Source organism: Athene cunicularia, unplaced genomic scaffold (genome assembly GCF_003259725.1).
Source record: "Athene cunicularia isolate RWA unplaced genomic scaffold, athCun1 SCF_1, whole genome shotgun sequence".
NCBI classification, from domain to species: domain Eukaryota; kingdom Metazoa; phylum Chordata; class Aves; order Strigiformes; family Strigidae; genus Athene; species Athene cunicularia.
The window spans coordinates 2,105,442-2,118,535 of NW_020799155.1; the positions used below are offsets into that span (position 1 = coordinate 2,105,442).

General features: G+C 38.5%; 1 protein-coding gene across 1 annotated transcript in view; it reads left to right on the forward strand.

Annotated features, from left to right (window-relative positions):
- The first annotated feature begins 583 nt into the window (after positions 1-583).
- The window catches only part of TBC1D9 (TBC1 domain family member 9), a 39,710-nt gene continuing 27,199 nt past the window's right edge, over positions 584-13,094 (forward strand). Inside the window, exons 1-5 of the mRNA XM_026866964.1 lie at positions 584-737; positions 7,876-7,994; positions 9,596-9,824; positions 10,865-11,126; positions 12,185-12,392. Of these exons, the coding sequence (XP_026722765.1) occupies positions 584-737; positions 7,876-7,994; positions 9,596-9,824; positions 10,865-11,126; positions 12,185-12,392 (972 nt within the window). The remainder of the gene's footprint in view (positions 738-7,875; positions 7,995-9,595; positions 9,825-10,864; positions 11,127-12,184; positions 12,393-13,094) is intronic.

A 13,094-nucleotide genomic window follows, 5' to 3' on the forward strand; every position in this document is an offset into this window, starting at 1 on the left:
TAGGAAAGAATTTTCAAAGCTGCTTCAGGAAAACAGTATGACTTTGTCTTTCATCGGTATCCTTTCAGCTGAAGAACAGCTGGACTGTTAGGCATTTTGATCCTTTCTACTCTGAAGGATCAGACCATTAATTAGCATAATTAGTTTTGCTGGAAGTCTTAGTTTTTCCTATTTGCCATTTAAGTTTTGAACCCTTATAAGGTGTATTGTCTGGTTCTTTTTGTTGATGTTGTGGTGGAGATTTTTTTGTTGGTATAGTTTTGGTCCATCCTGTCCCTGCCCCCTGCCTTCCCCTGGCTTCAACAGTATATGAAACATGAGAAAGAACTAAATAACTTTTAAACATGGTGTTAGAAACCATCTACCTTCTGCTTTGTTTCAGTTCATCTGTCTTTATGTTAGAATCGATATATATTTAAGAGTTGAAGTCTTGTTGAAACTGAAAATTTTTCCCTGTTGAGTCACTTTCCCTCTTTATAACATGAGACAACAAGTGGGAGGATGAATCCATAGATCTGCATTTTGCTGTGGAGGGTAAAATGGAAGGGGGGAACCTACGGAGCCCCCTCCTGTAGGATCTTGGATGATCCATCACTGTGTATTCATCACAATTTCCTGTTCCATAGGTCTCCTTGTGGGTACTCTTGATGTCGTGTTGGACTCCAGTGCCAGAGTGGCACCATATCGAATCCTCTACCAAGCACCAGACTCCTTGGTCTATTGGACTATCGCCTGTGGTAAGGACAAACATACTGACATGTGGGTTTTTACTCTTCCTGGATACTGTGCCACATAACTAATAGAGCATCCTGCCTGCTGAGCGGAGTCATTTCAGGACAAATAGGTCAGGATGAAAACCTGCTCTAGAGGTTAAATTAAGAGGCTCCAGAGCTTCTAATACTTAGATTTTGAATGCCAGCATGTATGTATGTGTTATGCACGATGGGTGAGTACAACCAGAAATGGCCATGGAGCAGGGACAGAAGTCCCAGTTATTTTCCACCTTTCATCTCCTACAGGTGTGCCCAGACAAGCAGTCTAGTATCCATCCCTCTTCCTTGCAAGTTCTTCTCTGTGCCTACGGCTCACTCCTACAGCACTTCTGAAGTGCAGCATTCCTGGGTGATGGGGTATCTCTAAAGAGTATGGTAGGAGAAATACCTGGGTTAAAGCCCCCAAATTACCCAGACAGGGCACCTGGCTTCCCTTGAAATGGAAACTGGGAGGATAGTGCAACCCCAGCTTACACCTGAGTACTGAATATCAGTATGGCATTTCCTGGACAGTGAGCTCGGTCTCCTCCAGGATAAATACCATCTAGATCCCAGGGATGCCCACCTCCCAGACATTTATATCAGACAGTGTGTTGTTCTAAATGATGTAAATTCAGCAAGGTGGTAGCTAGGTTAGAGTTAAATGCAGAAGTGTATGTTCTTACATAGATGTAACAACTCTTCAGAGTTTTGGCCTTTGACTGATCTGACTGTAAGACTGTTTCTTCTGTCACTATAGTAGTTGGTGAAATCAATGAAGTTGATATTTTGGTATGTTAAATCTTTCTGCATGCATCAGATGTTGTAAATACTAAACACTTATTTCTGTGGTTAGGATTGGCCAAGCTTGTAATCTCAGTTTTGATAGTATTACTTTTCAGTCTTAACGAATGGAAGCTTCTGAATGCAACTGCTTTATGTCTAAAGTTTCAAACACTGCTTTAGGCAGCAGCCAGAACTCTGTTCATCTGAAAAAAATTGAGAAAGAGGACAAGAAGTGCATACATACCTGTCATCTCTTTAATAGATAATGTAACTCTCAGCACCCCCAGTGCTGCCTGACATTCAAAAATACTAGTTAATGAAGCTGTAGACATCTTCTCGCCTAACAGTGCCCTCTCATCTGTGCCCATTTGTCCAATAAAAGTTGACATTTAGATTATTTGAATGACTTTTCCTCCAGACAAACACTGTCCTGTGGGAGAAGAGGAGGAGGAGAAATGGATGAAGGTTTGTCATAGATCTAATAAGTTTAGCAGTTCAAAGCAGGCTCTATTCTTATGAGCACATGAGGTGGTATCAAAGCTTTGTCGCATTCTGAATTCAATAGGACTTTTTTTAATAGCTTGTCTTAGCACAAGTATTTCTTGCTACTTCTGATGGTATCAGACCTGAAAGAAGGCATCGATTTAAACAAGCATTTGTCCCTCTACACCTATTAGTACCAACTCACTGAAGACTTTAAAATTCATATAATTTGCCTTTAGTGACAGCTAATAGTAAAAACAGATATTAATGAAGTTGTCAATATTAAGGTCATTTCCAAATCTTCATTTAACTGCTTGCTTTGTACTGTTAGCTGCTCCGCTTTGACCATAAGTAACGGGGACCTTGCATGTCAGCTTTCCATGGATCTCAGTCATGAGAAAGAGGGTAAAAGTACTTGACAGTGTGTTTATTTACACTATTTGTGCACAAGCAGAGGTAGTTGCAAGTGCATATACAGTCGTCTTGCCTTCATCCAAACGTCTGTGTGCAGCAATTACTTAGCACCTCTGTCCATGAACTTGAAAGGGAGCAACTTTGGGTGCAAATTTTCTCCCTGTTTGCAGACTCCCTTACAACGAAAAATAATGTATCACAAAGCTCTCAACAAAATAGTGTTTCTTCAAAGACACTTGTACTGTGCACATGTTCAGAAATGAATTTTTTAAGACTTTGAAAGTAAGCCATGTGACTTTTAAGTGCATTTGCGTGGGGGTTTTTTTGCATGACACCTATAGATAATTACTATAATTATTACTACAACACGTGTCCTCAGATATCCAGGGGCACGAAATGGAAGGCAGATGATTTATGGCCACAGAATTAACATATGTATCATATGGGTATAAACTTATGCTGCTGCTGAACTGTGAGGGTTTTGTTTCTCTTCTGTGACAAATATTGCAAGTTTTATGTAGAAATATGGTACTCTATTAACATTTAAGCTAGTTTTAATAAACATGCTCTTCAGTTACGAATCCTGAAATTGCTGAAGTATTTAATGTAGTTATGTGCTTCCATTTTGTGGAGTGTTTCTTGAATTTTTAGTCTCCTAATGTCTAGCTGGTTGCTTGGCTTGGTTATTTTTGTTAAACTGTAGGACTGAACTAAGCTTAGTTTCATCACCCAAGGGAAATAGCGTGGCTCTTAAGAGTGAGGTAAAATTTTACAGAGAGCAAATTATTTATCTACGCAACCTTGAAGCTGAGCAGCCCAGTGTTGCCTAAAGCTCTGCACTGTGGTTATTTTGTGAAGTTGCAACCATAGCAATTCCTTTTGAACTGTTCAAGGGTTGTTACTGTGATCCAAGTTACTAAGGGATTTGTCTGCATTTAGCTATGCAACTCTTGATATGTCTGAATTGTACAGCTGTTCCTCCCCGTTCCTTAGGGTAGACTGCTGGTTATTTGGTACCTGTAATCTTTTTATTTTTAAAGAAATCTGTCACATTCTCCTCTGCCTTCCATAAAGCCATACTCTCCAGTAAGCAGCTATGCAGAGTGGTAAAAATGATTTATTTCCTGGTTCATTCATGCTGCATGACATTTGGTCTTGTTCTGTACAAGACTCTTCCAAGGGTGAAAAATAATCTAAGAGGTTTTCTTTGCTCTGAAATGGCTATTTAAGTTATGTTTAGACCCCAGGTTTGTTTATAATTCATTTTGGATGTGAATTTTCTTGGGTATTAACTACTGATCTAGCCTGTATGAGAATGCTAGCTGGTAAACCTGAGGCTTTATAGCTCTGTAAGGGAGTTTTGTTAACAGCACTTTATGCAGTGCTGTGTTGAAGATGTCACAGGTTCTGTCTGTTGAACTATACTGGAAAAATGTTATTGGTAACTTTTCAAGGACAGTTCCAACATGTTGTACGTGATTAGCCTTGCATACTGTAGTAGCCATTCTGTGTCCTGTGTCAGTGTTCCTCCCCCATCTGCTAATGCTCAATTTAGCAGGAAAAATATTATTAGTATATGTAAATTCTGGAAATTAATAACTTTTAATTTTTAGATACTTCTCCACCTATAAAATCAGTCATTCTTACTATGGCCTTGTGTGTTTTTCAGGTATAGAACTATTGCTGTAGGTTTTTTGTTGTAACAGTACTCATGCATTTCCATACAAGTTTATAAATCTGTATTTCACATGTTTAAAAAATGAATTGCAGATTATTTTAAAACCTCAACCTTGACATTTTATAACATGCCTTGGGAAAGGTTTTCAGAGAAGACCATGTGCTCCGGTTAACAAAGCTACAAGTCTTAGTTAAGAGTGCTGTTGAGTTTACTAGCTGTAACTAGGTAGAGGTTTTGTCAGTAACTGTAACTAGTTGAGGTTTTGCCAGTGTACTCCTGAACCTGCCATTACTGGCAAGAACAGTTCTAGGCTTCATGAAGTGTTACAGGTTCTCTTGCAGTGCATTCTGTTAATGGCAGCAGTTCAGGCTGACTAATAGACATCTCAGGTAAGTATCTCCTTTTGAAAAGAAGACTGGACATGACAGCCTCACTAGGTGCCTCAAGCCATTCTTATTCCTCAGTCACTAACTGAAACAATACAAAGATTATACTTCTGAGTGTGTTTGAAAGCCTGTTTATATGACTTGTTAATTTTCTTCTCAGCCCTAAACTTGGTCACATCCTTCACCTCTTACCTTAGACAAACCAACCCAGATGCTAGAAACCTAACCCTGACAGGCAGAGCTCTTCCCACATTGCTCATGCTGTTACTCTGCTCCACCTGCCCCTTCTCATCCTCTCTCCAGCACTGTGCATCCTTCCTCCATCCAGCTCTCCAACTTCTGTTTAACATGCTTCTTAGCTTCCTCCTTGAAGACTGAAGAGAATAGCTCAGTCTACCAGGGGTACTGGTCAGCATTACAGTATTTCAGCCATGGAGCACACCATAAGCTGAATGTAGCATTTAGAGAAGGGGAAGGAGTGATTGGTAGCCTACTGTATGCATTGTAGCTACTTTCTCTTTTATTTCCTGCCCGTCTTGAGAGCTGCAAAGTGCAGTGGCTTAACTGTCAAATGGCTAATTTTCCTTTCCCTGAGAGTTAAAGGCCAATGATGGCGATATGATTAATGCTTCTAATATGCTAAGATAGTCAAAGACTTGCCAGTAGCAGAGTTAAGATAGACCTTGCACTTTAAAACATTGCAGAAGTATGTTTTAATTCTGGGTGAACAAAGCAAAGAGAAAGATATAGACTGTGATGATAAATTGATAAGACCTGGGGTGTGGGTTTTGGCCTGATTGCATGATCCGCTGTAGATGTGACAGGGAGAGTAAACAGTAAGATAGCGGAGACAAAAAGCAGTGGAAACAATGAGATGGATTGTTACAGGTTCGGAATAATCAAAGCTGTTTCATAAGAAGTGATGAGAAATAATTGATGAACCACAAACAAGAAATAGGCAGCTTTAGGAAATAGTTCATCATGATAGTGTGTCTGCACTGCTTGTCACTGCTCTTGAAGAGATGAGCTATATTTCTGATGACAGTCTAGTCTTACATACATAGCTCATTCTTTTATCATTGCTTTTTACAGCAGTGTAAAAGCCAAGAAGAAACAAATTAGTCTTCAGACCACCTCCTGAGTTCCAGAAAGGTCTAGCTGCATCCAATGGTTTTAAAAAGAAGCAGCAGCAGCAATCACTTGTGGTTCTGAAATATTGCTTACAATACTCAGCCTATTCTGCATCATGATTTACCTATCCATACAACAACTAGAATTGAGAAATTCCCCTGGAAGTTGCACAGAATGCTCAATTCTGTTGCTTTTATTGGAGATGTGTTGTAAAACTCTGTATACCATAGAAAGAATATTTTCCCCTTTCATTTGTTGCTGAACAGCAGGGAAAACAATTGTTTGGTATTTATTCAGTATGGTTGCACTGAGTTGTTCTTCAAACCACTGCAACGCTTATGTGCAGACGTGACAATTTGTGCCTCTAGTGAAGCTGAAGAAGTTGTTACAAACAGCTTGTTGTAATTTAACCTCTTTCTAATGGTTGCTTCACAAGAGCCCCTCCAGTTTGTAGGGTTCTGTAGGGATTAGTTAGCAGGTAGGTACATTTACTTCCTAGTTCTGAGTAAAATGAGCCAAATCTGTGATTTGAACAAAAAGATGCCATAGTATTGATGCTATTTCCTACCTGGATTGAGATACTTTAATCAGGCTTCAAGTGCAGGTGTTCCTATGTGGACATGTAATGTTTGTTTTCTGAAAACACTTACTTAAAGTCTCAGTTTTTACAGAATTCCATCAACATCTTGGGGAGGGAGAACATGACTTTTTTTGTGTGTGTGAGTGCTTAAATTCGTTCTTCTTTCAGGGTGGGCACAGAGAGATCCTGAAGAGCACCAATATATTCATAAGGATGTTGAGAACAGGAGTTAACTGAACATGAGCCAGCAGTGTGCCCAGGGGCCAAGAAGGCCAATGGCATCCTGGCTTGTGTTAGCAATAGCGTGGCCAGCAGGGACAGGGAAGGGATCTCACCCCTGTACTCAGCACTGGTGAGGCCGCCCCTCGATTCCTGGGTTCAGTTTTGGGCCCCTCACTGCAAAAAAGGACATGGAATGACTTGAGCGTGTCCAGAGAAGGGCAACGGAGCTGGTGCAGGGTCTGGAGCACAGGTCGTACGGGGACCTGCTGAGGGAGCTGGGGGTGTTTAGTCTGGAGAAGAGGAGGCTGAGGGGAGACCTCATCGCCCTCTACAGGGTGCAGAGAGCTGGGGATGAGTCTATTGAACCAAGTAACAAACAATAGGAGAAGAGGGAATAGCCTCAAGTTATGCCAGGGAAAGTTTAGACTTGATATTAGGAAGTATTTCTTTCCAGAAGGGGTTGTTGGGCGTTGGAATGGGCTGCCCATGGCAGGGGGGGAGTCCCCATCCCTGGAGGGGTTTAAGAGTTGGGTTGACCCAGCGCTGAGGGATCTGGTGGAGTTGGGAACTGTCAGTGTGAGGTTAATGGTTGGACTGTGATAGATGATCTTCAGTATCTTTTCCAACCTTGATTCTGTGATTCCAATTCATCTCAAGTAAAATAGAAGCAAAAATTTACAAATATACAAATATGTATATATTTACAAATATACAAATTTACATACATACTCTATTTCATACAAGAAGCTTTTTCATCCCTCTTCTGTACTGCTTTACAGACTACATGTATGCTGGTTCCTCAATATCAGAGGTATCTCACTTGACCCCTTTTGGTCTCCTAAGTAAACTAGGGTCATCAAAGATTAGTTTATTCTTTCATCATCAGAAATAAGCCACCTCTGACAACCCTCTTCCCCTAAAATGTTACAGCTTAGAGGTCCTTCAGCACTATTCTTTTAAGGAAGAGACATTGTAATAGACTTGTTAGAAAAATTATCCTTTTCAGCTCTTATTCTTGAAATTTTATTGTTTCATAATTTATAGATGTATATAATCAGGAACCAATGGTAGAATATGCAACTGTTGTGTTTTTTGTCAGTTCCTAACGGATGCAGGTAATACCTATGCTAACTCTTTAATGTGACATTGGACAGCTCAATGTTGTTACTGTGGTTAGAATTCTAAATGTAGGAGAGTTTTGCTCATGATATTTGACATGAGTAGATTGTGCTTTTCACAGAATAGTCTTGAAGATTGCTACATATTTATTATGAAATTAAAAACTATGGGAGGAGATTTTTGAATTTCCAGGAATACACCATCTGGTGAAGTATTGTATCTCCAGTTACTGGCAAGTTTTACAGGTCTTGTTTATGATTAAGAGGACATTGACATTGGTGAATTATTGATTATGTGACTTTTTGGTTGTTTTTATATATACAGGTTGTTCAAGGAAGGAAATCACTGAGCACTGGGAATGGCTTGAACAGAATTTGTTGCAGACCCTTTCAATCTTTGAAAATGAGAATGACATAAATACATTTGTCAGAGGAAAAATACAGGTAGTTAAATACATTTATCATTAATGACATTTATAATAATATGATTGTGGTAGGAAAACGGATGTGAATTCTAAAAAATCTGACCTGGTAGTCTCCAGGCTGCTACACATTCTTCAAGGAAAACCACATTTGAAGTAGCAACATGTGTGTAAAAATTAGAGAAACTGGCATTAGTGCACATGTACTACAGCAGCGTGATTAAAATAATGCATATACATATATATATATATATCTATATATCTATATCTATGCAGGACTTCAAACATATGTTCTAAAACTAATTGCACTGTTGCTTCTGTCTTAAACTTCGAGTTTTCGATGTAACTGCTTTGCCAGTGCAAAGCTTTAAATTTTTTTAAGCACTCATCGTATAATGTCTCGTTACCCTCTTCTGTGTAGTTAAATCCTGTAGTGTTGACATTTATACTTCATATACGTTTTAGGATTTCCTGAGAATTTATTTTTCTCCTTATAGGAGGCACAGTAGTTATACTGGGAAAAAGTACTTTATCCACACAAAACAAATCTAAAAATAAATATTTGGATTAAAAATTGGTTGTAGGCAAGATTACTCTCCTTATTTGGTGTGTATTCTAAGCATTGGCTTTGTCTCATTCCTCTTCTAACATTTCATGTAGTAAGTCAGCTGTCTTGAGAATCTGCTAGTTATTTCTGTTTTACTAGTGAATCAGGTATGAGGGCTATAGGTAACCATGGAAACACCTTATGTGAGAAGACATCTGTCTTGTGAAGTATAATCCTTTAGGGAAATTGTTACTTTTTAGAGCTGGACAAATATTAAATGTGAATGGTGATTTGCTGTCTTATACTCGGCTTTCCATGTAAATATGGAGCAATTTGATGCTAGAAGTCACCTTCCTCTTAAACTTTCATGTAGAAGACAACATAGAAGATGTATATAAGAGATTGAGAAAATAAATGAGTAGACCAGAACTTCAGTATAGGACAGAAGGAACAGTAGTCTTTGAGGTATCAAAAAACAGCTTTTTGCCAGACTGCTGCCACTTCAGATTTGATTAAGATCTCTGCACCTGAAAGTGTCAATGATTTTTCCATCCTGCCAGTTAATAGAATGGGAGATATTTATTTTTCACTATCTTGCTCTTTTCTTTTGCTCAAGGTCCACTAAGAGGGGTCATAAAAGTTGTTTGATATTTTCCCTAATAGATAACTTTTTTCCTTCCTGTTATAAGAAAATTTTCTCATGAAATGCTATCCCTGTCTCCTCAGGAAGCATGTTTACATGGGAGAGGTGCATATTACAAATCACAGGTGCTTTACGGAGTTGATAGGATTATTTATGATAGGCTGGTTAATTTAAAACAGGGTACTGGCAAGTGGTTAGTGTTTGGTTGCTTTTGACATAGGCATGGTAAGGAGCAAGGTCATCAGAAGACAGCCTTGAATAAAGTAAATAACTATATAAGCAAAAGAATGAGCAGAAGAATAAGAGATAAGATAAGTTACTGCAATGTCAAGAAAGTCTTTTTGTGGTCTCTGGCCCAGACAGTAATGTTAATAAGGATATCTGATACCCCATGGCAACTAACATGCTATGTACTACTTTCACTCCCTACTAGGGCATCATCGCTGAGTACAACAAAATCAATGGCATCAAGGAGGATGATGATACAGAAAAATTCAAGGAAGCCATTGTGAAATTTCACAAGCTATTTGGGATGCCAGAAGAAGAGAAATTAGTGAACTACTACTCCTGCAGTTACTGGAAGGGCAAGGTTCCCCGTCAGGGCTGGGTGTATCTCAGCATTAATCACCTTTGCTTTTACTCTTTTCTCATGGGCAGGGAAGGTACGTTTTACAGTGGAATGGTGGTCTGTGCATCTAAGAATGATTAGGAAATCTTGTCTCGTTTATTACTGTTCACCTGCTGAGCTGCTGAGGGTGCAAACACACTGCTGAGGAAAAGAGGAGCAGGGAGCATTTCCCTGACTGTCACGTCGCTTAACTGTGCGCTTGCTCCCTTGTTTGTTTTGTATTTCTGAAAGTAGTTCTCTGTAGAACGATACCTGGGCATCGTTTAGAGGTATGGTTCGCTTCAGGGGCTGTGCTCAAAATGGGGCATAGGGATGAGATCATACCAGTTTTGGCTCCTTCTGCTCTTGTACAATCCTTCAGTGCTACTCTGGCAGACTTCGCAACCTCAAATGCCACATATACTCTTATACAACATCTGAGCATCACAAAGGGCTCAGAGGACACCCAGGGTCAAGAACTACATAGTGTGGATGCAACCAGTCTGCTTTAGAGGGAGTTAATTCTAAGCAGTGTGGGGCCAAGTGAGTCTGCAGTACTTGGTTATGGGCAATGGATCAGTCCCAAGTCTTTCTGTTTAGGTGTATAGTCATAACCCAGTGAATGACTGCATTGTAGATTTACTCCCCATTTTAAGGACAATATCCTAACCTGTAGTGGTGTTGGAAGAAAAACCAAGGATTTGTCATTACTGTAACATTTGAAACCTTTTTAATGTGTAAAAATAATGCAAGCTCATCTAATGCGTTTAAACTATGTTTCGTTGCTTTTGTTAGCAAAAGAGGACATCAGATTCTGAGCAAGTGCCATGGCAGTGATAAATGATGTTAGCCCACCTAGCTTTATAATGCTTTTGTGGGTGTTCTGTACAGAAGTAAATGATATTTAAACTTTTATCTGCTGTTTGTCAGGTGATCCTAGTTTCTTTGTACAAGCTGGGTCTGTCTATGCTGTCCTCCCAACTTTTCAAGATTCAAGAAAATTTCAGCTGAATACGTTTTATAGGAAGATGGTGATAAATGCTTTTGACTATGCTAATTTTTGTACTGAATCTTTTTTTGTTTGCTTCTGTTCAGCGAAGTTAGTTATCCGCTGGGTTGATATCACTCAACTTGAGAAGAATGCTACACTGCTCTTCCCTGATATGATAAAAGTGAGCACAAGGTCAAGTGAACATTTCTTCTCAGTGTTCCTTAATATCAGTGAGACGTTTAAACTAATGGAACAGCTTGCCAATATAGCTATGCGACAGCTTTTGGACAATGAAGGATTTGAACAAGACAGGTCATTACCCAAACTGAAGAAGAAATCTCCCAAAAAAGTATCTGCACTAAAACGGTAGGTAGCACTGGCTCTTAGTCATTTGTTTCTCCTCAGTCCTTTTACTTGCAACATTTTGTCCAAAAGTTTTCTAACATTGCTGTCGTTTATTGTTGTTCCAGAAGGAATGATTGATTCCAGCAGTAGCAAAATGTGAAAAATTATTTAAATATAATTACTTGGTCTCTTATTGAAATAGGAAAGGAAAACATTTGAATAGGAGCATGTTGCAAAAATAAGAGACCCGTTGGAGCCAAATTCTGTTTTTTTCAGAAGGTCTTTAACGTATCTGTTGTAAGGCTCTTTTATGTTACTCGGGAAGGTCATAAAGTGATTTAAGTGTTAAAAAATGTGTCTAATATTTATACTTGGCCCTATAAATGGAATTTAAAAATTACTGTAAGTGATAATTTGTATCTAGAACTTATTTTAGATAATCAAAAAATGACATAAAGTTCTGGCAAATATTTCTGCTTCTTTTATAGACACCGTACTGCAATTTGTTAGTTTTTTGTTAACTTTTTCATTGATCGTGTTAGTGAACCATACAGAACCATACAGTGCTTGTTTATATTTCTCGTTTCTTAGTGACATCTGACATGCATTGTATCACTTGTCTAACCAGTGTTCTGCACTGAATGCAGTATCAAGACTAAGTCTTGAAATTATTAACAAACTCTAGCCCTAAAGATTAATAAATAAGCTTCAAAGGAGCATTTTTGGTGTACTGTTACATGGGGTTATGTGTTGTTCAATAATAAATGGATTCACTGTATATCTTCTCAGAAAGTAGGACTGAATGTCAAAAGATTACTCAGCCTGCCCTTCTGAGAAGTCAGGTTCAATGTATCCAAGTCATTTGTAGCATAATTTCTAAAATGTAGTTTTAGAATCTTCCACCAGCAGAGACTATACATCCCCCTATATGCAAACTGTTTCCACTGTTTTGTTGTGCACTCAGTGCTTAACTGAGTTGTATATTGCAGGTAGCTTACAATGATTTGTATAAAATACATCTTAAAATGCATTATGTATTTCTTAAAACAAGAAGAGCTTTCTGTGGGGTTTTTTTTTAGGGATCTTGATGCCAGAGCAAAGAGTGAGAGATACCGTGCATTGTTCCGACTTCCCAAGGATGAGAAATTAGATGGACACACAGACTGTACTCTCTGGACTCCATTCAACAAAATGCATATTTTGGGTCAGATGTTTGTTTCTACAAACTACATTTGCTTTACTAGTAAAGAGGAGAACTTGTGCAGCCTTATTATCCCTCTTCGAGAGGTAAATATTTGTATTTGTAAATTTATAGGGCAGATAATAAAGCAGCATCCTATTGGAAATTGCATCTTAGCTTTGATTTTTTTTCATTGTTGGAGAAAAACCTCTTTTCATCCCTTTCATTTCTTGTGAGCATACTGTTCTGATGTGTTCTAAGTAATATTTAATGACTGTGTATCTTAGTTCAAAGTTCCTACTACTAAAATTCACAGGGAGTTTTCCCTGTCAGTTTTTACAACCCTCATGAGTCCTTCCTCTCCTACAATTTATTATGATTTACAGCCCCATTACTACATTTTTTTGTGCCTTGTAGGGAGAGACGGATGATAGAACCTCCTAGATTGATGAGTGGAACTTCTATTAAAGATAGATGTGCTTTTGTCAGATGTAAAAAAAATTCATAAGCCTAAAGATTTGAATTGTCTCTTCACACAGACTTGCGATCATTTATTCCTTTATATGGAAAGTATTTGTCAGCATTTTACAAATGGGTGTTCCCTTTTTAAAGCTGGATTCTTAAAGCAGATGTTCAATAAAAAGAATTTAAGTATGATGCAATAAAAAAACCTATGCTGGGGAGGTTTTTTTATGACTGACTTGATTTATGGGTTAATGGAAGAATGTGTAAAGTAAGTCTTGGAAGCAGTAGTAAAGATGATGTAGCTGTGGACCGTTTGGCTTGACTGAAGAATCATGGAATATTTC